The sequence below is a fragment of the Xiphophorus hellerii genome, chromosome 11 (genome assembly GCF_003331165.1).
Source record: "Xiphophorus hellerii strain 12219 chromosome 11, Xiphophorus_hellerii-4.1, whole genome shotgun sequence".
Lineage (NCBI taxonomy): Eukaryota > Metazoa > Chordata > Actinopteri > Cyprinodontiformes > Poeciliidae > Xiphophorus > Xiphophorus hellerii.
This window is the reverse complement of record NC_045682.1, coordinates 23,062,893-23,090,026: the sequence shown is the minus strand read 5'-3', so window position 1 is coordinate 23,090,026 and position 27,134 is coordinate 23,062,893. Positions and strand designations below refer to the sequence as shown.

General features: G+C 37.9%; 1 protein-coding gene across 16 annotated transcripts in view; it reads left to right on the top strand.

Moving 5' to 3' along the window:
• Window positions 1-27,134, top strand: part of nbeaa (neurobeachin a) — a 106,763-nt gene that overhangs the window by 36,102 nt on the left and 43,527 nt on the right. For all 16 annotated transcript variants that reach the window (XM_032576122.1, XM_032576121.1, XM_032576120.1 and 13 more), the window contains exons 3-13: window positions 295-395; window positions 5,151-5,246; window positions 5,872-5,993; window positions 10,686-10,812; window positions 11,633-11,752; window positions 13,399-13,545; window positions 19,975-20,172; window positions 21,277-21,410; window positions 21,840-21,948; window positions 22,853-23,005; window positions 24,579-24,747. In XM_032576122.1, the coding sequence (XP_032432013.1) occupies window positions 295-395; window positions 5,151-5,246; window positions 5,872-5,993; window positions 10,686-10,812; window positions 11,633-11,752; window positions 13,399-13,545; window positions 19,975-20,172; window positions 21,277-21,410; window positions 21,840-21,948; window positions 22,853-23,005; window positions 24,579-24,747 (1,476 nt within the window). The remainder of the gene's footprint in view (window positions 1-294; window positions 396-5,150; window positions 5,247-5,871; window positions 5,994-10,685; window positions 10,813-11,632; window positions 11,753-13,398; window positions 13,546-19,974; window positions 20,173-21,276; window positions 21,411-21,839; window positions 21,949-22,852; window positions 23,006-24,578; window positions 24,748-27,134) is intronic.

Genomic DNA, 27,134 nt, shown 5'->3' with positions numbered 1-27,134 from the left:
TGGGTTCAAACAGATGTTTGAAACATTGAAGGGCTGATTTGACCCAGAGCTGTCAAACAGTGATGTGTCCTGCTTGCTATACAGTGGTGTAGCTGTTGGCTTGACTCTCACTGAATGATAAATGAGTAAACTCTCACTGTAGGTGAACTGGCTGAATGTTATGACCTCATCGCACTTTATCAGAGAAAAGTCTGCACAGGGCCTTCCAGATACTGACTCAAAGATACACTCATGAGAAAACATATCTTACCCTCTGTGCTCTCTGCTTGTGGGCGTGTATGTGTGTTTCCTCAGACCTCTTGGTGGATATGCTAGGAGTCCTGGCCAGTTACAGCATCACAGTCAAGGAGCTGAAGCTGCTCTTCAGTATGCTGAGAGGAGAGAATGGCATCTGGGTGAGTTGCTGCAGAACAAAACTTTGCATATTTGCCGTTTTGTAGATGTTGGTCATGGATATTAATGGAATGTTTATTTTTTTCTCAAGTCAACAATTTCACAAGATTATTATTTAGACCTTTATTACTGCAGGATGTGGAACTTTTGAAAACACCTAAATAGTCTTATCTACAACGCAAATCTAAATTTTGAATACAGTTGCACTCATAAATCCTTAAAACACTTAAAGATAGGGACACCCTGCAGGATTTGATCTGATAGATCACACCACACATGCACACACACACACGCACACACACACACACACACACACACACAGTGGACGGTTTGTCTTGCAAGTTAAGACTACATTTTTACCAACTCTGTTAATACAGAGAAATACAAAAATGTGTAGTTAAGAGAAGTAGAAGTGATGTCAATGACTATGTTAATCTGATAAGATGTAGATGCCAGTTTTTAAATTAACTTGACAAATAACAATACAACAATTTTATGTAAATTTTATTTAATTGAAATGTACACACAAAAGTTTATTTTCTGATGTGTGGTAATTGTTGGTGAAACTTGAACTGCTTGTTATATAAAACATTTTTAAATCTGGGGACTCCAAAAGGAGCTGTTGCTGTTTGTTTTCTGAAATTTATGTAAGTGTCAATCCAGATGCTGAAAGTCCTCTTGAGCATCAAAAAACATTTAGTCTTCATTGAATGACGCTTTATAATTGCACCAATTTTTCCCTTTTCAAGGTTTTAATTTTACTAGACCTAGAACAAATTTATATACTTACCGGTAGTTCTTCTGCATAGTTAGAAATGATAAAGCGCAGTTCCTTCATTGAGCGTTAAATAAAATTAGTCAGTCAACATAAACTATAAAGGTAAAGTTGTGGTGGTGATGGCAGGTGAAGGACTAGAAATGAAGACATTTCAAAGATTCCATCTCAGTATTTTTATAAAATGTTGTTTATAATGATGGCTTTATGCATATAATTGATTTACTCTTGGTTGTGTTGGGGAACTTGAATATACTAAGTTAAAACTTAATATATTAAAAAATCACTTGATTTTATTCGTAAATTGACTCTGACAACAGTGTAAACACAATTGAATCCCCTCTGTTTTATTAGATGGAGCAGATTAGCCAAAAAAAAATCACAAAGTCTAAATTATTGCAATCTGCACGACAGAGGCCTCAGCTAGTTTTTTTTCTTATGATTTCTTTAATTGTCTTTGTCAAAACACTACTTTATATGTTTTATTTCTTCAATTTATCTCCTATTTTGTTTTTATTTATGTTCCTTTTTGATTTCTTTTGGCTTGAAATTAGATTTTCCTTTGATTTTACTAGCCTTGTATCCAACTACAATAGTGGTCGAAGCTAAATTTATTCCAAATGAGATTAATTGTACGGCAGGAGTTTGTGGTGTCATTAGTCTGGGTGTCACTTAATGGGATTATTGTGCTAATAGACTTGAATAAAATAGAACGTGTTTGCTTGTGGTATATATCTGTTGGCATTGATTTGTGAGTGGATATAGAGACATGGGTAATTTGTTTATGTTTCAGGTATTTTTTAATTATTTTTGTCAGTGATGTTTTTTTCTCTCTCTCTTGTAATTGACTTTATCAATGCAGCGGAGAAGTGACTGTGTTATTGCTGTTAGACCATTAGAAGCTTGATGAAAAAAGCAGTGACAACCCAATCAGGTGTGAAGGTGAAACAGTCAGTGCAGTTCAATATACTCAGACTCTCTTTACATGTAGATACTATTTTCTGTTTCTAAGCACAAGCCAGCTCCACTGGATCAGCTCAAGGATATCCATTGTTTTTTTCTCCTTTTGACAGGTTGTTTAACCATCGCATCTCTTTCACCGAACTCTCTTTACAGTTGGCAAAGAAATTCAAAACTTTTCAGACATAAAGACAGAAAGTTTTGTTTACTCTAGTATTGCTTTGAAAATAATTTGAATTCTCCATGTTTTGAACTTTCTGCACCTTGCACCTTTATGTTTTTAATCTTAAAAGGCATAAGCTTGTCATTTCGGATTTGTTATAGTTAGAGCTTCTCTACAAATACTCATTAAAGAGATTACCGGTACTCCTAGTTCTGGTAACGAAAAGTGATTAGTTTAAGATCAGCTTGGCTTCCTGTTGTCGTAATCTAAACTGCTCCATGTAGTTTACTGATTAGCTTAGCTTTCAGTCACTTGGTTTCCCCGGTTTAGAAAGGATACTTTAAAACTGAGCTGTTTAGAGATGATTTTATGAGATGAAAGTCCATGTGAAAACTGCCAGCGCAGGACTTTTAGGTCTCTGTATATTTACAGATTTCGCATAAAAGTAGAAGCAATCCCGCTTGCCCTCCCGCCTCTCTTTCCAAAAATCCTCTTGTCTATTTTGGTGATTCCACCTCTGATCAATCACTATTCTGAACATGTTTTCTAGGAATTTGCAAACTCCGAAAAACCAGTAGAACAAGGTACACAGTTAATTGTTGAGTCATACATGGAGAAAGGCAGGTCATTCACAAACATTGAAATATCCTGTAGAATTCAATGCAAACTTAATATCCTCTTTCTCCACACCTTACTGTCTGCAAGGTTAGTAGATCTGCAAATGAGTCACTAACTTCAGATGCACATCAGTGAATTATAATATCATCAAATATTTCATTTGTTTTACAGATTTTAATCAAAAGGTGGAAATTACTTACACTATCTAAAGGTGTATCTAAAGTGTCTGCGTTCTGTTGATTTTGATGAATTTGGCTTAAAACTAACGAAGACCCAAAATACTGCATCTTAGAAAATTTTATTTATTAAATTGGATAAATTTTAAATTTTGATACAGAAATATTTCAAAAGGTTATCAGGTTTGTTGCTTAACAAAAGGTCATTTCTAAATAAGTTCCTGGTTTACAGAGGTGTGTATCCAATCACATAAATTGAAAATTGAGTAGAAGGAAAAAATGCAGTAGAAAATACACAAGCAATAGGGATAGCAACAGTTTTGAGACGACTGTGACTCATTCAAAAGGTTGGGGGAGATTCACAAGGCATGGGCTGCAGCTGAAGCCAACACACACAAACGTATACAGGAAATGGCTGCAAAGGTCGCATTCCTTGTGTTAAGCCATTCCTAATCTAGAGACAGCATTAGAGGTGTTTTATGTAGGTCAAGGAGAAAAAGGACCTTAATATATGTTGGATGTTTATTGAGGCAACACAACAGTAGAGCTACAGGCTGGTTGCCTCTGTTTCACACTGTATCGAGAACGGACGCACTCATATCAACATTTAAGCTGATACCGATATCTGATATTAATGTTACTGCTACGGCTGATAACCGATATTCGCCTATATTATATAGGTTTCACTACACTTTCGACACACTGAAAAAAAACCAACCGCAATGCTGATGTCCGTGTTGGATTCACTCCTCCCATTCCGCTAGGGGGCTCTGTAGTTGTTTTGCATTGGTAGTGGAGGGGAGGTGAAACAAGAGAAGAAACTTACGGCAGGCCAGTAATGCACCGAGACCGCGGTTAGCTGAAGCAAACAAGCTGAAGCTACAATAAAATCATATTCTACTGGCGTTCATGAGTGTTGCCCAACGTGGTGAGTTATTAATGCTGTAAGCTGTGGGGAGATGAGTTTTTTGTTATCTGTTCTAAGCGTGAGCTTGCTGAATTTGCCAGTGCTAATTAGCCCAATGCTAGCTGTGTTTGCTGCACTGTGATAGTTGAATGCCGATGTTTATTATATGACTAAGTGTTCTAAGAATAAACTGCGTTATAACTGGTTAGTCAAGCCTAGCTAATAAATCTATGTTTAAGTTTGTGTTGATTGAATTCTGCAATATTAAGTATTGATGTTTTGTTTTTTCTTACTTTATTTACAGTTTAACCGGACGGCACGTCCGTGTAAAAGCACTCGGCATTAAAATTAACAACAACAACAACGACTATCTCATGTTCTTTGTAACAGTCCGCTTCTCTGCTTCAGTTAAACTTCCCACAATCCTGCGCTGGATCACCATCACTGTCACATGACCAAACAAGCGCCACATGACCAGCCTTCTCCACTTCCCCTCCAGAAACAAACGGCTAGTCATGATATTGGTCTCACGTTATTCTATTTTTTATTTCTGAAAGTGATTTTTAGAGTTTTTAAAAAAAAAAATAGCTGTTAGCCATCATCATTTAAACTAACAGAGCTAAACAGTTTAAATACATTACTGTGTTTAATAAATCTATATCATAAATTTTTGAATTGAATTGCCAAAAATACATTTTCAATTATATTCTAAGCTATTGAGTTCCACCTGTAATGCCTTTTTCCTTCCTCATTAATCGATCCTTTGGTGAAGCTCATGCACAATCACCTTCAGCCACCTCGGTTGTCTGACCAGTGGTCCTTACCCTCAGCCATTTCACAGTACCTCTGCTGTCCAATAGCTATTGTCAGCCCATCCACTTTGCCCCTGTTTCCCCGTCCATTCCAATTCCTCCTCCCTCAGCAGTCCTCTCTGGGGACAGATCGATTAAGGGGCGCCATGGTATTGAGGGGTTGTTATCGGGGGAGGGAGCCGGTGATTGAAGACTTATTGATCTGGGATGGTTGTGGTAGAGATGTGAAGCCACAGAGTCGTTTTTCTTTTTTCATCTTTTTTCTTTTAAAGTCTCACTGTACTGTCCCTCTGATGCACAAAATTTTTCATGTAATAACGACTTACTTTCTCGTCTCCTCTCCTAGCCAAGACATGCTATCAAGTTGTTGTCTGTGTTGAACCAGATGCCTCAGAGGCACGGTCCCGACACCTTCTTCAACTTCCCTGGACGCAGTGCAGCGGTAAGACACATACAAATTCTTTCTACCCCTACATAGCTAAAAAGTAGTTCTTCGAATTTATGTGTAACATCAGCATGTTTGTAGTTGTTTTATTCCACCAACAATAGATAATGAATATCCAATAATAATGCTAATGGCATGGTGGAAATTGAAAATTGTACATAACCCTACTAAAATAGACTGTTACGTAATGCAATTTTTTTTCTCTCAGTAATCCATTCTTTAGTTGACATAGCTGTTGCCTTAAACTCAATATATTGATGAAGAATAAAATCCTTCTTCAGTTTTACCTTTTTAGCAGACAACTACAATTAAATGCAGTTTTGACCCCTCAGTGAAAAATGCATATTCTTCTATATATTTCTACCAAAATTAATTCATCAGATTCATTATCAATAATATCAGGTCTGTACAAAAGAAAACTGATTCATTTAAAGATGTTATGATTTTATACTAAAGGGAAAAACATTTTACATTTATTTGTTATGGTGTAGTTTTAATTTTTTTTTATATCTCATAGACACAGCCTTTTAACTACTGCCAGTAGTTTTTTAAAGATCTATTCAGGGCCACATTGCATTTTTTATACATTGATGTAAACTCTGATGTGCATATTCTCCACCAGGCTATAGCATTGCCACCAATTGCAAAGTGGCCGTACCAAAACGGATTTACCATCAACACTTGGTTCAGACAAGATCCACTCAACAACATCAATGTGGACAAAGACAAACCATACCTCTACTGGTGAGTTTAGCACTGGAGCTAAAGGAAATCTTTTATTTACTTGGTAAAAAAAAAAAAATCTTTCACAATGAATGGTTTTAAAACTCAAAATCTTACTTTTGCCTTTTTGTTAGGCTCATAGTATTACATCATTGCTTTTTCTAACATATTTACAAATGAGCTTGCTCGCAGTGAAAGACCAAAGGACATTAATGTGCTCGTTTTATATTTTCTGTGATTGTCCTTTTACAATCACAGATAATCGATTTTCTACAAGTCTCTTTATGTTCATAAGAAAAAAATCTGCTTTAAGTGTTGACTCTTTTTGCACTAACTGGCCTCTGTTGTTGAGGATTCAAGCATCAAATAATGAAAAAGCCTGCAGCTGAATGAAAAAGCTGGATCAGTTATTGTGTCCAATTTGAAAGAAGGTTTGCTGAGGGAAAGATGCTGCACAAAGCAGAAATTGTCTGATTTCTTCACATCATCAAAAGAAGGCGACAGATTTTAGTTTAGTTTATTCTTGCTCTTCAACAAAAGATGAGAGTATTGCAAAATGAGATACTGGCTTCACTTGGAGCCAGAAAAAGACCAGAAAGGCTAAAAAACTCTGTTGCAGTGGTTATTTTTACTTGTAGAGATCATTAAGTGCAACTTCTAATTTATTTTCTTCAATTTTCCTATCTCACTACGAATGTCATCTAGCAGTGCATGACTGAAGAAAGCCTGGGTTTGAACGTCCAACGTGTTTGATCTCATTTGTCATATAGCAACAAAATACAGCATGAACTAAATTGTTGAAAAAAGTCAAGTCAAGCTCAAAACACAAAACAATAATTTTATATCTATGATATAATTTCTGCCTTTACCTGAGAGATGCTTTTGCAGAGATTCACAAGTTGTCTAAGCAAGCAATTTCTAACTTGGTAACACTTTGGTGACTAATACTTAACCCAGCTCTTTATGACTCCCTAATGAACGTGAATACATTTGTTTAAAAAGAGTAATAACAGAATGCAAAAAACTTTCATTTCTGTCTGGCTTAGTTCAGAAATTACCTAGTTTAATGGCCACTATGCCAAGAACAATTATTATTGCGTGCAACACTAACAGACTTCTGTTACTGTTGAACTAGCTTCTTTCTTTGTGCATTTCGTTTCATTCTGCTGGAGTTTGGAGGACAATGATTAAATATAGAGAAATTCTCAGACAATTGGGGAACATTTTAGACAATTGAAAAGCTTAAATTTAATTATATAGCACCAATTTACAACAAATGTGGTCTCAAGACATTTCACTGCAAAATAAAAACAGAAATACTCAAATATAAAGAAGTCAAAAAGTAAAAGTTTCTTGCATGTTTTTCTTAAATTTATATGAAGCTCCTTTAACTTTTTCTTGGGCTAATAAAGTTGCTTGGGCTTGTATCACATGAACTTTTGGTCAGTCTGAATAAACTTGAATTGTGTCGTATTTCGTCTTATAGCAACATTTTAATTTGTTGCATGCCTTTTGTTTTCTGTGATAGACCAAAGCAAAATTGTGCATAATTATGAAGCACAAGAAAAATGTTTTTTTTTTTGTTTTTACTGCAAACTTGTTGGTCTCTAAAATAAAATCACTGTAACATTGAAGTTTGTGGTTGCAATATGACAAAATGAGACAAAGTTGAAGGAGTATGGAAACATTTGCAAGACACTGCATAGACCTTATGGTAATTTTGTTTCAGTAGATATAAAACTTATTTCAAACACATTCAGGTATTTCTGCAGTGGGATACATGTTTTATTTAGTTTATAATGTCCGCTATTTATGTGACGTATCGGCATGATCATGTCAGTTTATTATACACCTTGAGACCTGGTGAAGTATCTATGATAACTATAGTATATCTGTAAAAAAAAAAAAAAAAAATTAACAAGTACCTGAATTAGGGATGGAGGAATAATCTATGGATGTGGATTTTATTTGGATCCAAAAAATACAATACGAGAATCGTGTCAGATTAGGATAAAACTGAGCTGCAATAGTTTGTTACTGTTGCGCAGCGTGATAACTTTGCAGAAATTAAAAAATTCATTGCAACCAACTAAAAGGAAAGTTTTAGAATAGAATAGAACAAAATAGCCCTATATCATTAGTTACAAAGTGTACAATAATATTGGTGAGCCACTTACTCAATGATCTACAATGCTGATATATGTAGTAAGAAACAAACAATTCAGATGACCAGGGACATAACATAAACTTGTGATGGTGAATTTTTATGCTAATCCAGTATGTTCATTAGCTGATGAAACTTATAAATCTTTGCTTTGAACATTATCTATGTTTGCAGTAACTGCAATTAGCACCTTTGCTGAATTTTTCAAATCTGTTAGCATTAGCTAACAGATTTGTTAGCTGAATCTAGTTAATAGATTCAGCATTAGCTTTGACCCTCAGACACGCCATGTGAGCTAAAAGGTGCGTATATTTCTTGATGTGTTAGACTTAAATAATTTTCACAATAAGAACATACAATCTAGGGTGAAATATGAATAGAAGATTTTATATATGAAGCACAAACAGTTTGTGTTTCTGAAGCAGAATACTTGGATTTAAGGTCTCCAAATTGTGACACCTGAGTGAGATAACGGTATGTCATAAACAGTGAGGTAATAATTAAATAGATTATTGATTTGGAACAAAACTTTAAATGTCAACACTCCATGTTGAGTGTACGGTTTGTTGATTGCTTTCTCTGGTTTCTCTGGCTCTGCAGTTATGGACTCTGCTCGCCTCACTGTTGGTGTTGTAAGAGCAAGATGTTAGCCAATGTAAAGCTTCATTAGTTTTGACCTTTTATTTAATTGTGCTTCTTTTCTGGACATCTACCCTCCTCCTCTTGTATCTGTGATGCTAACAAGCAGCATCCTCATTCACCTAAACCCTCCCCAGAAAAGTCAAAGACCTGTTACCACCAAGAAACTAAAGAAAATGAACCAGGAGGTAATCTCCTGAAGGAAGGATACCATCGCAGAGACGAGCTCTAATCATGTAAAGTGTTAGGATGTAATCCTGTTTCCTTAGTAACCGTTTGTCAGGTTGTCATGGTAAGCATGGAGTGAGAGAGGGAGGACGTCCTCCTCTGTTCTGGCCCGGGTCTTATCATCCTCCCCCAGATGCAGCTGCTACTCAAGCAGCATGTTTGACAGCGGCCCATGCAGCTGCATGACGACCACGATAACGCACTTTAACGCGCTCCTAATGCATACCAGGGATTCGCTCGAGAGGGATTTATATCTGCTCTCCGGCTTTGCTGCGCGTGTGATCCTTCTGGGCCTATTTTAGGAGAGGAATGTGTCTTAGCTGTGAAACTGCGCTGTACGTGGATGTAACGAGAGTGGGAAGATAAATATTATGGGGGACAAATGAAGGGAAAAGGGATTAGTAATGTTAAGAAAGTGTAATCTGCGACCCATGGTTCTCTTGCAAGAAAAAAAAAGTTTGGAAAATCAGCTGTCTGTCACTGGCTTAAAAAATAAGAAGTGTGGGTTTTGTTGGTCCTAAATATTTGTTTCCCCTCTTAAAAATGTTTGTTCTGACTTTTGCTTTGTTGCACTTTAATGTTTCATATCATATCAAACTAATTGGATAAAGATAATCTGAAAGCCTTGGTTTAAATTTTTGGAAACTTGTTTTTCTGCTCATTCCAGAAAACATCTTCTTGCCACTTTTCAACTTTTCCTTGATTACGGTGACAACATTTACTTAGACTCCTCACCCAGCTGTTTAGAACTGTTAGACACTGTCGTTTATAACCTCTCACACATCACTGCACTCTGTGCTTTGGTCAGCTGGACATCTTTATCTACAAGCAGACATATCCAGTGGAGCAATTTAATATATAAATCAATACCTAGACCGTGAACATCAGACCTGTCAACTTTCATCCTGTAAACCTTGTTTACAACCTGCACTCGTATAGATGTTTCATCCATATGTTCTAAGCAGAGCAAAAAGCCTTGTTAGTTAGCTTGATGTTTGTCATCTTCTCTTTGGTAATATTGCGTATTAGTCTTGTTTATGTGAACACCTTCCTCTTCAAGATATTGTGAAATTTTGAATAACTGGCAATGAGTATTTTACATCCCCGTGGAGACTTTTTGGACCACTACTGTTTGCTGAATTTGTTGTGGTTCTGTCACAACAACAGTTTCTTCTAAAATCTTTTTAACCCTTTTAAAGACTGATAGCTGTGAATGTCTTTGCTTCTGATTTGTTTTAGAATTTCTTTAGATTGGGCCATATGTTTTTTTAATTTTTTTATTTTAGACCTTTTGGCCTACTTAATGTTGCCTAGCAGGTTCTATTCTGTGGGTGTAGCTCGTGAAATTAAATCAAACAATGTGGGGGAATGAGTTAATTCATGAATTTATTTATATAACTTTTTATTAAAATAATTGTTTTCCAAGTTAGTTATAGTTTAATCGGTTATATATTAATTAGATTATCTAAAGATAACAAGAAAAGCAAAAACAGAAGAAATCTTTTAGGAGGCAGTACCTTTCCACAGTATTACATATAATACATACATTCTAGAAATTCATACACATTTATTGTATTTTTTATTTGCAATGTGTTCAGTTTCTTGTTTTTTTATCTTCTTTCTCTTTTATGTTGAATTTAAAACAACAAAAAAACAAAAATTAATCACTGATTCTTCCACAGTTTTCGCACGAGTAAAGGAATCGGCTACTCTGCTCACTTTGTGGGAAACTGTCTCATCGTGACATCCCTGAAGTCCAAAGGAAAAGGCTTCCAGCACTGTGTAAAATACGATTTCCAGCCACGCAAGGTAAGGAAACACGCAGTCTGGAAATCCTGTGCCACTTGTTCGATTAGGCAGCGGCAGGAGTGCTCGTGCTCTCTCCTGCTCTCTCTCCCTCTTACATCTCTCTCTGCACTCGTTGCGAATGTTGATAAGCCTTGATAAGGTCTGTCAATTAAGGCCCCCTTTGCCACGCTGTCAGCAGTTTGCTGCTGTTCTAAACACAAACACCCACACAAAGTCCTTGCGTGTGCATGGAAACAAGCGCACATTCGGTTGATGAGATGGCCTTCTGTAGGATTTGCTGACCCAATGGATTCCCGGCGCAGCCTAACAAAGTTCCCAGTGGTTCCAGTTGATGAATTTGTATGTCACCCTCGTTTGTCTGGCTGGTGCATGGGTTAATGTTCATGTGTGTACTGGGGAGGGGATAATGTTTGGATGGACATTTGCTCCCTCATTAACCTGGCAGAATTTTAGCCCCACTGACTGAAACAATTGAACAAATTGGAATCATTGTTAACAGTTCGCAGTCATAGACAGCTTCGGTATGAGGATTTCAGCAGTAAAAATCTTTACTGCTGAAAAGACAGAAATGAGCACACAGGACAAAAAGCAAACGCAAAGCAATGACTAATGGGGTTATTTCTGTGTTTTCCAGGTTAGACGAGGTTGGAAAAGAAAATAGTTTGGAAAATACTAGTATTTCCAGACTTTATTTAGTATCTTATGTTCTTTCTAATATATTACCCAAATCGGACTGAATAAATGCCTCCTAAATGATGACCAGATATCATTAAATGATATTTGCAAATCAAACTAACTGTTTCATGTGTTATTTTTTCAGTGGTACATGATCAGCATCGTCCATATCTATAATCGCTGGAGAAACTCAGAAATCCGCTGCTATGTCAACGGCCAGCTGGTCTCCTACGGTGACATGGCATGGCATGTCAATACTAATGATGTAAGTACACTATTAATATTGTTTAATATCATAGAAGACACTTTTGCGTGACTAGATTTCTTTTAATAGCAGCCAAAGAAATAGTCTTACACAAATCATCTTTAACTTTCAAAGAAGTGCTTCTGATAAAGCTCTGAAATCGAGTATTGCTTTGGCTTTACTTCAAGCTTTCCCTCATGTTGTGATCTTGGCAAACATTTGAGGTGTGCCCTCTGCTCTTGCCAGCTGCAGGAGAGTTGCCCTTGGGCTCTTTTCCAGCACAACTCGCCCAAACTCCAACTTCCAACTTTTCCATTTAGCCGGGGACAGGTAGCCTGACCTCTCTGTGGCCCTTCATGCTTCCTTCCTCTGAGGTTTTCAACTTTTGCTGCTGTAACCATAGGGGTGGAGAACACACATTTCCTGGCCTTGAGGCAAAGTGTTTTAGTTTGTGCACATGGTTTGTTCAGGTCTCAGAATGCACTGATCCTATCAGTGTGTTTTCTCTTGAAGGCTGGAGATAAAACGTATGTCATCATTTTTAAACAGCGGAGCAGGACAGACCTTATTGTGATAAGGAGTATTAAAAGGATGTAACTGGTGAGAGGCGAGTGGACCGAAGAAGAACATATAGAACAGGGGTCTCAAACTCGCGGCCCGCGGGCCAACTGCGGCCCTCGGGACGATAGTTTGTGGCCCCCGCCTTAATATGAAAGTTTAATGTTAGTGCGGCCCGCGAGTTTGATATAATTGGCACTTTTCAGTGTTGTGTGCGGAGCTGAACGAACTTACCAATCACGGTGGAGTATATTGCTCTCGGGGGCGGGACATCGGCCGGGCCTATTTGCATTTTCTATTTGTCATTATTTGCATGCGGTACATGCGCAATTTCCGCGGCCGCTCCCGCTTCACGTGCTTCAGCATCCAGTCTAGACCCGGAAGTTGCTGATCAGTGTAACGTAATTAAGGTTAGGCGCTGTAACGCTTGGGTTGTGTTTAAGGGAGGAGAGGAGGCGGCAGATTCGTCAGGACGGTCAAAAACTCACAACCACACTGGTACTGGGAATACCACAGTGTTGTCCTTTAATAAATACGCTCTTCACCAACCTTACAAAGCCCGGTTGAACGGCTGCTATATTATCAGACATGAAAATTGAGCAGCGTCCAAACAACCCTTAACATTACTAAAAAGTTAGGGAGCTAACATGTCCGTGTAGCATGTTTCTCCCACGCTCTCTACAGAGAAGCCGTGGCGCATACTTCTGACATCATTAGCAATACTAGAGTATCTTAAAGAGACACTACACAATTACAGCTGTTACAGCGCCTGACTACAGCCAAATATGGTAATAGGCAATCAGAAAGGTTCGGCTGAGGAGACCGTGTGTGTGAATGTGGCCCAGCCTCACCCAGACTCTACCTCCAGCGGCCCCCGGGTAAGTTGAGTTTGAGACCCCTGATATAGAAGAAGGTGATGGTGAAGTTGGTGGAGAAGAGATTAAAAACCAGCAGCCATCACAAGTTCTCCTGTTTTCCTCCATCCATCGCAGATAGCTAAGGCCCTTTCAGTCAAAATGAAAAATGTACAAGATTTAAGAAAAAACCTGACACTGCACCGTGATGTTATTAAATACATTATGGTTAAATGGCTTCTCCTTTTTTTCCAGAGCTATGACAAGTGCTTTCTGGGTTCATCAGAGACGGCAGACGCGAACAGAGTCTTCTGTGGCCAGCTTGGAGCCATTTATGTTTTCAGTGAAGCTCTCAACCCAGCTCAGATCTTTGCCATTCATCAGCTCGGTCCAGGTTATAAGGTACATTAATACAACCAATCACACTGAATCAATTGTGAGGCACATATCCCAGAGGTTTTTTGATTCTGATGTTGTTACTGACCCTCTAATACTGAATCTGCTGTTGGGGATCTTGAGTATTTATTTATTAATTCATAGGAATTTAGTTATTATTAAGAAATAGGCTATGGTGAGAATAGAAACTGCAAGTTTGTGAACTTATGGTACCCTTTTAATTTAATTGTCTGGGTAATTGACCTATTCAGTATTATTATGTTGTAATTTTTCTTTGTGTAAAGCTGCGTAAATACACATTAAAGCCTAAATATACACCTCTATAAACACAAGAACATATCTACTGTGTGAAGGTCTGCATCATTAAAAAGAGAAGAAGAATGAAGAAGAAAGAAAGGCAGAATGTTAGGCTCTTTGTGGTGTAAAAGCACCACAAAGCAATAAAGAGAAAAAAAATTTAATTGCTCATAAAGCTTTTTACTGCAATGTTTTCACAACATTGTGCAGTCACAATTCAGGATGTTATGGAAAAGCCTATTTTCACATTACTTCCACTTCAGGAAGCATGAACTTGATTTGCTAACATTTTGTATCACTTTAATGTTAACTTATTCCGATTAACTCACACTTCTCAAAAAATATGAGTGTAACAAAAAAATTATTTATAGAGTGGAATACGTTTGTGCACTGTCAATTTTTTTCTCCTGTTAAAAAATGGCTCGAATTACTCAGGAGTAGCACAACAGGTATGATTGGAACTTCATTGCTTACTATTGATGGAGAGTTGTCCTGCTTAAACCTAAGACATTTAGTTAGGGAACATTTTGGGTGATGAAAAGAGCTGACTGAAGCCATCAGAAAGAAATTTGTAAAGCTTATCACTGTGAGTAATTTAAAGAGCTCTTAAAAAGAATTTAATCAGTCTTTGCAAGGTATAAAAATGGTTTACTATTTTCAAAACTACTGCTGGCTTCCAACTTTGACCATCTAAGAACTTTCACCTTGAAAGCTGGCAGCAAGATGCTAAAAGAACTCCCAAAACTCTTTTGTGTTATCTTGCAGCTGCTGATGTGAAAATGCTCAGATGCAGAATCAAAGAGAACCCCACAGAATTAAGAGTATAGGTTCCTAACTTTCTTGTCACCTATGCAACGTGAATGAAAATTCTGTTGAAATCTGCTCCTTAATTAGAAAAAACTGAGATTATCTTTTGTTAAGTGCAATCAAATAATTTTTGATACACATTTTTTTTTTACGAGCGTAGACATGCACATTATAGGAAAAAAATATAGCATCAGAGCTTTTTACACTGTTTGATGCAGAGAACTGTGAGCTCTAAAAATCATATTCCAGGTCTTTTTGGCCTGGCTATCAGGGAAAGATGAGAGACCAGAGCATCTCGCCAGCTGTCTTCTCCTTGTTTTGGCAGACTTGCCTCAAGCTGCTTTCAGCCTTTACTTGAAGGTGTCCAGACCTGTCAAGATTTCAGCACCAGGAGACTGCATCCATATGAAGCTGTGGATGTGCTACAAGCTGCTGGAATTACAGCACATCCTCAGAACAAGTACACAAAAATCACAAGATATTTCTTTACTTATTATAGACTAATGGAGCAATAAATAAATTGTAATAATTAGAATTATTGTCACCATTAGTAATGTAAACCATAGAAACATATTTACTTAAGTTACAGGTTATTATTTTGCCCTCACTGAACATTTTTCACTGTTTGGTTTTTAGATGAACAGTGTTTTAATGAAAGGAGAATCCTGCTTCCTGCTTTATAGTAAATGAACATACAAATAACATGCATGTATGCACAACCCCATGTTGTAGTATATAGTCATATTACTATCCTAGCACAGCTAATATGTTAAGTAAAAGGTAACATGAAGGCTGCTAGCATTATGCTAATTGAAAATAAATGGAAGATCCAATTCATTGCTAATGCTTAGCATTGGTCTCAATATAGACATTACAAGCAAATACTAACTAACATAGTGAAATAATCAGACATAAATTTTCCTGAGGGAAGAAATAGCTGTTTTTATTTTAAGTGCCAGTTTTTAACTTTGACACGCTAACTACGCTCCTACTGCAAGACCATTAGGTCAAAGTTGTTTCACAATCAGCAGTTGTGAAACAACAGCATTAGTTAAAACTGAATTTAAACAGACTTTAAACTCACTCTGGTGAGAGAATGTAAAGCAGAGGGTATCATTATGTCATGCTATTAAATAATTTATTATATAATGTAACATGTACCTGACAGGGACGACTCTACATAGCCAACCTCTACTACAAGACCAGAAATGTGAAATTGCTTGAGACGTGGGAAATATGATAGAGCTGTTCTAAAGTACTGGTTGGCCGTATTTTTTCAGTACTCTTTCAGTAACTCCTTTGCCTTTTTGTCTCAGATTTTGCTTTAGCATTTGTGCTGTTTTTTGTTTTGTATTTTGTTTTAACAATGCCTTAATGTTTTTTTTTTGTGCTCTGACTTGGCTTTTGAATTCTTTTACGCATGTTTTCAGGAACATTTTACTAAAGTAAATTTTTATTAGGCATCTGACAGCAGTGAATATATCCCACTTCACTTGAAAGGTGGCACAGATTTGGATGACATACAGATTATTCAATGAACTAGAGCCATTGCCTCACATAGAAGCTGTCAGTTATACTAGAGTTGCACACTTTACCTTCTCTGTCTGATCTAACACATTATGGGTAAGGATATCTTATAGACTAGATCTCTCATATGCTCCTCCTAATGATTACATGCTCATCCTCTGTTTTTTTTTTTACTCTATGAATACTGATTTTGCACTCTATCACAGCCCAGAGCTTCCCGAGGCTGATCAGTTAGATGATTGCCTCTCCGCATGGTGCAGAATGGCCTTCTCAGATGCCCAGAAGAGACCATTAAATGGCTCGGTTGTTTCAAAGACGCAGGGCCTCCGTGCTGGTACAGTAATGATGAGTGCGTGGGTTTTTTTCCAGCTGGTTCAAGAATGAGAACAGTGAGACTCAGTTTGTGTCACCTAGTTTCCTTTCTTAATGTAGGCCACTTATTGTTATCTTGGTTCCACACAAATTATGTATGTTTATGACAAGGTGCTCTTTACGTATTGCTTAGTTCATGTTCAGGAGAACTGGATCTTCAAAGTGCAGCACGTAACCCTTGCAGCTGTACTGTATGTATCCTCTTGGCCTTGGCTGTTGTCAGTGTTACTGCTCAGTAATGAGCAGCCAGACAGTTTGCTCTGCTGAACAAGCCTTCAGCTCAGCGAGGAGGCCTGTGGTCTTCATATTTGTGGCGGCTTATGATGGCCGACACACTATGTTGAGCTGAATGTCTGCGTGTGCAGTTTAAGGCCCCCACGCTCCACTAATGACACAAGAAAATGGAGCATAACATCTTGTTTTCCTGTGTGGGCTACAGCTGAAGGAAAGCTCCTGAGCTGTTCTATCTTTTTCTCTGAGTTTATGAAATCGTGTGTGTGTGGGTTTGTTTGGTTTGTGCTTCGCAACTCGTGTTGTTGAAAGCGCCGCTGGTTGCTGTCTTCAAGGCTCCAGATGTTCTCACTAACGCAGCGCCAACAATCTGGCCACTGCATGATTATTGAAGCCATCCAGTCTGTCTGTATACCTGTATTGTATTTATATGAGTTCAGATGTTTTGTGGCATTTAGACATTGAGTGACACTGACTTTTCAAACAGCAGAGCTGTAAACAAGGGAATACGTAGGCGGAGCTGGAGTTGCTCAGCAACAGGTTGGGGAGGGGGCCGTATGTTAGATAGAAATGGTAAAACTGGGGATTAAGATCAAGTAAAAATAAATACTTAAAATGCTTCCAGAAAAAAAACAACATTTTACATATACCAACATTTATGGTGGCAGAGTTTGTGTATGTGGATCACATTCATAGCAGTTATGCAGCAAAATATATTTTTGGTTACACAGATTAAAAACAAATAGGTTTTCAATACAATGTATGAAAACTTTTCATTATCCTATGAAGATACTATTTGTTCAATCAAAATTCAGCAGATGTTATCAAGATTTTAATGAATTAATCTTGCATACAACCTAAACCAGGCAGGCAAGAACAGAACAATGTTTTTTTTTTTTTGTTTGTTCTTGAAGGCCTGGTTTGGTAGTTATTGGCGCCTGTTCTTGATACATTATCCAAATCTAGACAGCTTTTTTCTTGTGTGGTGTTCATAAGCTTTTGCGTGATTGGTCAGAAATGTTAAGTGGGTGTGGTTCTGACACAGACAAATGCTGCAGTAGTCTATAGAGTTCTTGAAAAGTATGAAAGGTTCTAGCCAGAAAGAACTTTTTTCTTGTTCTTTCTACTTCAGTTAAAAGAAATATTGGTCTCATCTCTAGAAATCTGTATCTCTGCTATACACAATTAGTAAAATTCTTCTTGACATTTTTGATGTTTTCATGTTCATTATCATGTTGCTGTTGTCATCAAAATGTTTGAAATTTGGCACAAAACGTATTTAGATGCATTTCAGTGAATCCTGACAAAGTTTCATGAAAAACATCTCCTGTCTTGTAAACCTGGTAGTTTTCTTTGAATAAGATGGTTTTATAATGACTGGTGGGCTGCTCTGTTTTTTTGCCCCACATAGACAAGAATGTGCTGTTCATGGGAGACCTGACACAATATGAAATTATTGCAAATTTTGAGTCAACATGAAAGAAAATTTTGGGGCATCTGTTGTAAGTCTACATTTAAATTGATCTAAGCAGTTATTTGAAGAAAGTCTAATTGCTCTTGCAGTAATCTTTAATGGTTAAAGTCCAAGTGAACTTGTACATTTCAGTCATATGCTGGAAAGCTTATTTACAGCTTTTGGCCTATTTTCTGCAAATAGTGTGGCGCGGCAGGCTGAATTGAATGGATCAAACGCATGCGTGTGTTTGTGTGTGTTGATATCACTGCTGTACCATAGCTGCAGCTGTCAGGTGCAGAAAAAGGTGGCAGTTGTCACATTCGTTCCTCTGTGTGTTTGGGACTCGTATGTCTTTAATCTCCGCTCTGTAGAACTTCACATGTTTAAAAAAAAAAATTAAATTTCTTGCATGCTCCTCCTATCTTTTTAAATCCTCTGTGGCATCCTTAAGCCTTTAAAGAGTCAGCAAAGCTCTTTTACACATTCACCTTTCTGTCTCTCTAATTCAGCATGGTATCATAAATACAGGCCTATTTTACAGGGCCACAACTGCACAAATTTCATAAGTGCTGCACAGAAAACGGGCTTACTCTGCAAAATATGTGCATCTTAATAAGTGTATTAATTTTACATTCAGGCTATTCAGTATTTTTTTTCTGTTTGTACATAGGGCCCACTAACCTTCGAATTAAGCCGAAGAGCACTTTATTTGTTTTTGTGATGGATTACCACTGCATCTTACCATGACTTTGTTGGTAATCTTTAATGGTTAATTTTTTTAACACACCTTTTCAATATGAAGGTTGAAGCATCCTGTTTGTGAGTGCGTTAATGTTAACCTAGGCTCCTTCAACTATCTCTAATTGCTCTTGCAGATGCTGCTAAGGGGGTGCAAATGTGTTTTAAAAGTCAGCTTGGATGAGGATAAGAATGTTACATTTACTGCTGCATGCAGTCTGCTCAGGGCTCAAATCTCACACTAGACCTCAGATGAAAGGTTCAGAACAACATGGGCCTGGAGATCTCAGCAGCCTGGGGCTTTCCTGTGCAGTCAGGCTGAGGAAGGCACCAGGAGACTCAGCTGCTGGAAAAGGGAGAACATCCTCTCGCCTGGAGCTGATACAAAGGGTTGCATGCAACTCGTGAGCCTTTTTATCTACAGGGCTTCATATGTGTAAAGACACCAGCACCGCCACAGCATACATGAACTCAGGCCTCTGCAAACAGAAATAGATAGAAATGGGCAAACACATAAACCGCTACCTGTAAAGTAATTCCACCTATCTGTGCATAAATGGCAATATACGTATATGCATGTCTAAGTCCTATAACCTGTGTTATAGAAGCTTAGAATCTTGGCCAAAGTTAGCATAAACATAATTTAACATATTGGGACTGGATTACAAATGTGTTGATCTTTTTGTGGGTTGTCATCTTGACTGACTACAAAGAGATAAATCTGGATCCTTGAGTGCTTCTTTCCCACACACGCGCTCTCCCGCTCTGCCTCTTATTCTGTGCTAATTGAATTAGTGCCCGGGTTAGCACTGTGTTCATTAAGATAATGCTGTGTTGTTTACACGAGGCTCCGGCTGCAATTAAGCAGACTCCATTTTGGGTGTTGAACTTGTACACGCTGAAACGCACCCGCACTTATCTCGTCTCCTGACAACTCATTTGTCTCCCTGATTTCAAGTTTTTCTTTTTTTTTTTTTTTTCTCAAGCTTTTCTTATTATGTCCGCAGAGCACTTTCAAGTTCAAGTCAGAGAGCGACATCCACCTGGCTGAGCACCACAAGCAGGTGTTGTATGACGGCAAGCTGGCCAGCTCCATCTCCTTCACCTACAACGCCAAGGCGACGGATGCCCAGCTCTGCCTGGAGTCATCACCCAGGGAAAACCCCTCCATCTTTGTCCACTCACCGCACGCACTCATGCTGCAGGTCAGTTTGAGCTACAGTATATCCTGTAGGAAGGAAGCCTACACCTTCAGAAAGTGTAAAAAAAAGCATGAATGAAGCAAAATAAACCAGCATGTCAGTTTGATTATCAGGCCCCTGTGACACAGGCTGACTCACTGCCACTTCAGGAGCATTTGTGCAAAAGCTGTAGTGTTTATTTTGGTTTTCTAACAGAAGTTAAGTGGTTTCTATAAAAAGTATATATTAAATATTATGGATAGAAAAATACACACTGTACTATATGGAAAGCAATTGAAACATATCCTGAGGCAAATTGTAGTGTCAGTATGCTTTATTGTTTTGGGTTATCAGATTTAATATGGTTCGATTTCTTTCTAAATAAAATGTGGATCTAGGATATATTCTTAGAGTTAAAAAATTATTTTCTTTCTACAAATTAGCCTGCAGTATATTGGAAAGATGTCACACAGGGTCTGTGTAAGAGACCACAACCAGCAAAAATAAATGGGGTCATCTCTTGCTAAGTCATATTATTATTATTTTTTTAAGAAAAAAGATGTGATCATACAACAGGTAATTTTACCAACATGTTTCTTCTGACTAGGAGTTATATGGACATTTTGGAGTGGTCAGTCCTGCATCCCAACAAAACCTGATAGAGAATGTATGGAAGAAGCTAAATATTATTATAATGGAACCCAAAGATGTTAAACACCTGCAAAAGTTAAATTTCCAAAAGAGCTTCAGATAAGAAGTTCTTTCATTTTGAAGAATTAAAGTTTCTTTAAATGACAGTATTAACTCCTGTCCTTGACTGTATGGTACTGTGATTTTTTTATTTTTTCATTTGCATTTATTCTTTGTTGTTGCTTCAAATCAGCAAACAAAATTTAACATCAGACATGACCTGAACAGCTGTAAATTAAAAGTAATTTTCAACTTATGATTTAATTTGGTTATGGAAAATCAGTGAGCATGTTTCCAGGTGAGAGGAAGTTCTTTTATTTTGAAGAACCAGAACTGTTGCTGTAACAGTACATGTCTGCGGCAAGTTAGGCTTGTTTTGTTCACCTTTACATCCCTGTGGCTTACGCTTGTGAAGCTAACTACTCTTTTGTCCTACAGGATGTGAAGGCTATTGTTACCCACTCCATCCACAGTGCCATCCACTCTATAGGAGGCATCCAGGTCCTGTTTCCACTCTTCGCTCAGCTGGATTACAAACAGCTCAATGACAGCAGTGTGGACACCACAGTCTGGTGAGTCATTAACAAAAAAAAATGTGCAAATTGAACCTTATGTTCATATGAAATCTGATATTAGGCAGATGCGCTGGAGGCAAGTGGGGAATATTAGTTTGAAAGGGCAATAGGAGACACACTTTTTCCTCGGAGGACAATGATTTCTTTTCCAAACTATCTGTCCTCCTCTGACTTTAAGATCTTCCTGATAGCACTGCATCATGTGGTCTTTAATGCTGTTACTTTATCAGGCACCATCTCAACATCATGTCAGCTGCAGACCGATTATTTATTTAATTTCATCAGGAGGATGGAGATAAGGGAGAAAATACAGCTGCGTATTAAAAATAAGTTATGAAGGAGCTATGATGGGAACATGGATCATGTTTTCTCCACTTGATGCAGTAGAAAACGCATTTAAACTCTTCCATGTGTTGTATGTTGCAGCGCGACTCTGCTGGCGTTCCTGGTGGAGCTGTTGAAAAGCTCAGTGGCCATGCAGGAGCAAATGCTGGGAGGCAAGGGCTTTCTTGTGATTGGGTACCTGCTGGAGAAGGTCAGTGCGACGGCCTCCTTTGGTTTCAAGTTGTGTTTGTTGTTCTGTTAATAAGAAGAGAAGCCTCGGTTTTGACTGCAACCCCCTCTTTATTCATCAAGATTCTTGAAGCATCCACAAATAGCTCTTCATTATTAGCCAAAGCTATTTATCCTGAATAAAAATAAACTCATGCCTATTTTGTTTTTTCCACTTGTAAATGAAAGTAATATTGTGAAATAAAAAAAATACCTGAACCTTTGCAATGATATAACAGTGATTCTTTTCCATAATAGTCTGCCTCTAAAACATTATCAGGAATGGTAATTGCGTATGGAAAGTATTCACACCCTTGATCTTTTGGATACTTTGACACATTACAAAAATGTGGATTCCTTCTTTTACACAACTGCAAATTTCAGATTTGCTCTTTTATTTATTTATTATTTTATTTTTATTTTTTTTTTACAAATAATCCAAAAATTGTAAAATGACCCAGTCAAAGTCCAAACCTAAAAGCATCTTAAAATCTGTAGCAAAACTTGAAAATGTGATGCACCCCATTCAGTCTGACTAAGCTGGAGCTGTTTGCAAAGAGGACTGGGGAGTTTTTTCAGTCTTAGATGTTTGAAGCTGGTAGAGACACACCCCAAAGATGGACATCTACGACTCAAGCAAAAAGCAATTATACAAAGTATTGATTCATAGGGAATCTAATAACTATTTCAGAGAGGCAAATCCAGTTTGAGATTGTAATTTGGCTAAATGTGAAAGATCCAATGGACTGGGCTTTTGCAAGGCACTGTTTATACAGTTTATACAAATGCATAGTGTTGCATTCGTTGATTGTGAAAATAGACTTTGTTTGCTTACTTACATCTTTGCTTAATTAAGCTTCAGCTCATACTTGCCCTTCTTCCTGCAGTCGTCTCGGATTCACATCACCAGGGCAGTCCTTGAGCAGTTCCTGTCTTTCGCAAAGTATCTGGACGGTTTACCTCATGGGGCGCCACTCCTCAAACAGCTCTGTGACCATGTCCTCTTCAACGCTGCCATCTGGATACATACACCTGCCAAGGTCTGTTTGTCTTTGTATGCATCTCCTCAAGTACTTACTTCAAAAATGAAACAGAGATTACTAAACTGATGACAGAGAGACAGAAATTAACACAACAGCAAATTAGTTTTTAATTCTCTTCTCTGTGATGTTTTGACTGAGATTGTGCTTGAAACAAACAAAGAGGAAATGCTGAACTGACATCTCAGCAGCCATTACCCTTTACAGTAATTTAATAAATGAGCTCGGAGGACGTGCAGGGAGGGGCCGGCTCTCCGTCCTGTTAAAGGACAGAACATGCAAGCGAGGGAAACAAATAGGAAATGTGACATTTGAAAAGACCCCAGGAGAAGAGAGGGGATGTGCAGCTCCTCTTTTCTTATTCTCTTTCTGAAATAGATGTGAGAAACCATGACATTCCCACAGGGCTCTCTGGCTCATGCCTCCGCAGTTCGCAAAACTTCTCCCTGACCCTAAGAGGTGATCTTGCAGTTGAGCTGCACTCCGGGGCAAGTTGGATCAAAACGGAAGAGACAAAATACAATTAGTTAATGTTGTTTGGGAGAAACACAGAATCCAACTCTGGGTTTCGTTTATTGATTTTAGTTGTCAACACAAAGCGGATCAAAGTGAATTATCTTGTTGGGTTTTTTTCTCCCCTCATTCAAGTGCCAGTAAAGAAATTATGGGAAAGAAATTAATGATAATAAGGCCGGCATCAGAAATGTAAAAAGCAAGAGCAAATACACACACAAAATGTAATTGTCAAATCTTACCTCTGTTCTACCTCCCACTGAGCTTTAATATTTTCCTCCTCTCAAGGTGTCATTGCTACCCTGATTAATACCAAAATTAACCTTGGTAGTACTTAAGGCTTAATGAAACACAGAAAGAAGTTTTTCATCATGTCTCCACAAAGCCCGATTACTGCTAAACAGTGTCCTGCTGAAGAAAACCAATTATTTTTGTTGCAGCAATGCACAAAAGAAAATCAGAAATTTATTTTTGCTGTGCAAAATATCTGCAGATCAAACAGCTGAGTGTGTGTAATGTAATATAAAGTATTGCATTGAAGACCTTTTTAAGGCAGCTGAGTCCACTCCCCAGCCTAGATGATCTCTGATGTGATGTGATCAGGCCGTGGCCCAGCGTTAATTTCATCCGCTTAAATAGAGCTACCTTGTTAAGGCCGGCCCTCAGCATGGTGGCTGCTGTAATGAGCTCAGAGGTTTGTGAGCCGTCTCAATTCAGCCAATGTGCATCGAGGATTGGCTGAAGGAATATTAGGAGAGGGCGAAAGGGAACAGAAGGAAGAGATGAAGGAGCAAATATGTAATAAGAGAGAGGCTCCCTCTTAAATGTCAGGAATTGAAAGTAGCTCCTCGGACAGAAGCGGAATTTCAGACCCTGAAATATTAAAGCATAAAGAAAGCGGTAGTTGTTTTTCGCATTCCCCTGTGTTTGTCTTTGTACAGTTAAATTGCATTTTTCTTTAACTGTAATAAACATTCTGCTCATTTATTCATCCAGCAGCTTCTGTTGCTCCCAGTGTATCGATGTGTGCTACATGAATGGACTGTTTGCTCCTACACAGGTCCAGCTGTCCCTCTACACATACCTGTCGTCAGAGTTCATCGGCACCGCCACCATTTACACCACCATTCGCCGCGTCGGCACCGTCCTGCAGCTGATGCACACTCTGAAGTACTACTACTGGGCTATAAACCCTCTGGAGTGTAGCGGAATCACCCCCAAAGGACTTGGTATGTTCACAACTTAAACCCAACACTAAGTTAAGTGGAACAGGACGTGATCCTTCTGTACTATTGCCTTATTCTCAAGCCGTCTTCAGTCGGGCAGTTTGGCTCAGTGCCCTGGGCAACATGGCCTAGGGGGCGCCACAATCCCTTCAGAGAGAAAAAAAGTGATCTGTCAGTTGCATGTTGAAATATTTTTTTCTGAAGCCCTTCATCTCTCATTTCAATATTTTAAATGATTATTCACTGAACAGAGATTCTTTTAAAACATCTATAGAGTAATCAAGTGGCGATTTATCAAATCTTTATTCTATTTGCTTACATTTATCTTGCTTTAGCTTCACCTTCAGATATAAATCTATGTTCATATCTGTATCTAAATGGATATCTAGTTTACATATACTGAATATCTAAATATCACATCTATTGGCATTTAGTTTTGATAAAACAAAAATAATATACAATGAATCCAGTTAGAGCTTTGTTGGAGAAGTGGGTGTTTATTTCATCAAAGAGTGCAAAGAAGGAGAGGCTTATTCAGTGTATCATCCATGCCACAACCACCACTGTAAGTTAAAAATTTTATTTTTATAACATTTCTACTACTATTAAAAACTTCAAAACACCTTATTTACAAAGTTCAAAAGCAGGATGAACACTATGGATGAATGATTTTGGACAGATTCTGAAACATGTTCACCTAGTCAGACTTTTTCTCCTGAGGAATACAATTCAGCAGCAGCTCAACCTTTTAGTCAGAGTATGACTCTGTTGATCATCAAGCCATGATTCATGCTACTATAAATTCATAGGTCAAAATACGCAGTTATAATGACCCTCCTCAGAACTTGATCTGGTACAAGTTTTTATATCCCTCTTTGATGTTATTTATTTTATTCTTGAATCAATTATTAACAGAATTCCATACGAACGTATGCATGAAAAGATGGTTGCCTCCTCCCTGGACTACAACAACTTATATAGGAATGGTAGAAATGATTCAGTGTTTCTGAGAATGACGAATTTTTTTTCAGGAGCAGATGATTCATTTATCATTTTTTATTTTTTTTACATGAAGGGAATTGTCTTCAAAAGACTAAATGTTCCTCTGAAGCTTTTGTAAAAATATTTTATACTTGGTGAATTGTTAACGTATCCTTTCATGCTTTCTGTGAGAACAGGGTAGCTGTTCTTTGTACTCGTTTAGAAAAGAAATGTGAAAAAGACAGTTTTAACTTCTTTCGTTGCTACGAACTGGTGCATCAAAAAGGTCAGAGCAAGCCCTCACTTTAATCAACCTCTTTCTCGCCCCGGACCTGCGGCTGACTGTGAGTGCGCATCTCGGGTCACCATGGCAACAGACAAATTTGACGGGAAGATCCAAGGGAGCGTTTGGAATTTCTAATCAAGTGACTGTCTGGCTCCCTTTTCTGTTTGGCGATATTGCCGTTTGACTGCTGGGATTTAGCCCCATAAAGGAGCGCTGATAACAGCGCAGCAGCAATTAGCCTCAGACACATACTCACTGCCATTCAAAGGCAAAAGCTGCTAGTTATGGTTTGACAGACCACATGCGCGTACACTTGACTGTACTGTAAGAGCGTGATATGCACTAATTTACATAGTAATAGGAAGATGTTTTGATCTCACCGCAGGCTTTCTGGATAAAAATGGATTCATCTGAGTGTCAGTCTGAGGGAATGAGGTTGATTCCAAGTTGCACATTAACATTTGTTGTATTACAGTTTTTTTTTTTTGTCTGTTTCCTCTGGCTTTACTTCTTTCATGAAACGCAAAATTAATTTGCACCTTTTCCATTTATTTTGCAAATAATTCAATTCCCTCCTACGGGTATAAACAGAACGAGTGCAATGTAATAGAAAGGGAACTTTACGCCTTTTGTACAGGCATTTGCTTTGAATCTCGCAAATAGGTTAGAATTCAGTCAATATGATAATTAAATTTCTTGCCATTCAGCGCTAGAAGAAAGTGGCCACAGCAAATTAGCATAAATTTGGGTTTTTGTGAATAGCTTTTTTGTAGTATTGTTTTATTCCTCAAACGGGTAGTTCACCCTATAATGTAGATATACTGTATGTACAACATTTTTAAATATTCTCATTAGAGTTGCACAATATAATTATCATGACTAGGATAATTTTGTTTTATTTTATTTTATTTAACCGTTATTTTACCAGAATAAAAAAAACCCATTGAGATTAAAAACATCTTTTTCAAGGGGGTTCTGACCAAGAAGCCGCAACGAACACAACAAATAATTCAGAGGCCATGTATTTAAACTCTGCTTTGGAGGAGCTTTGTATTTTATGGCTATCAGTGACGAGCTTTACCCTGGGCAATATGACTTTCTGCCTGAAATGCCACTTCTTGGC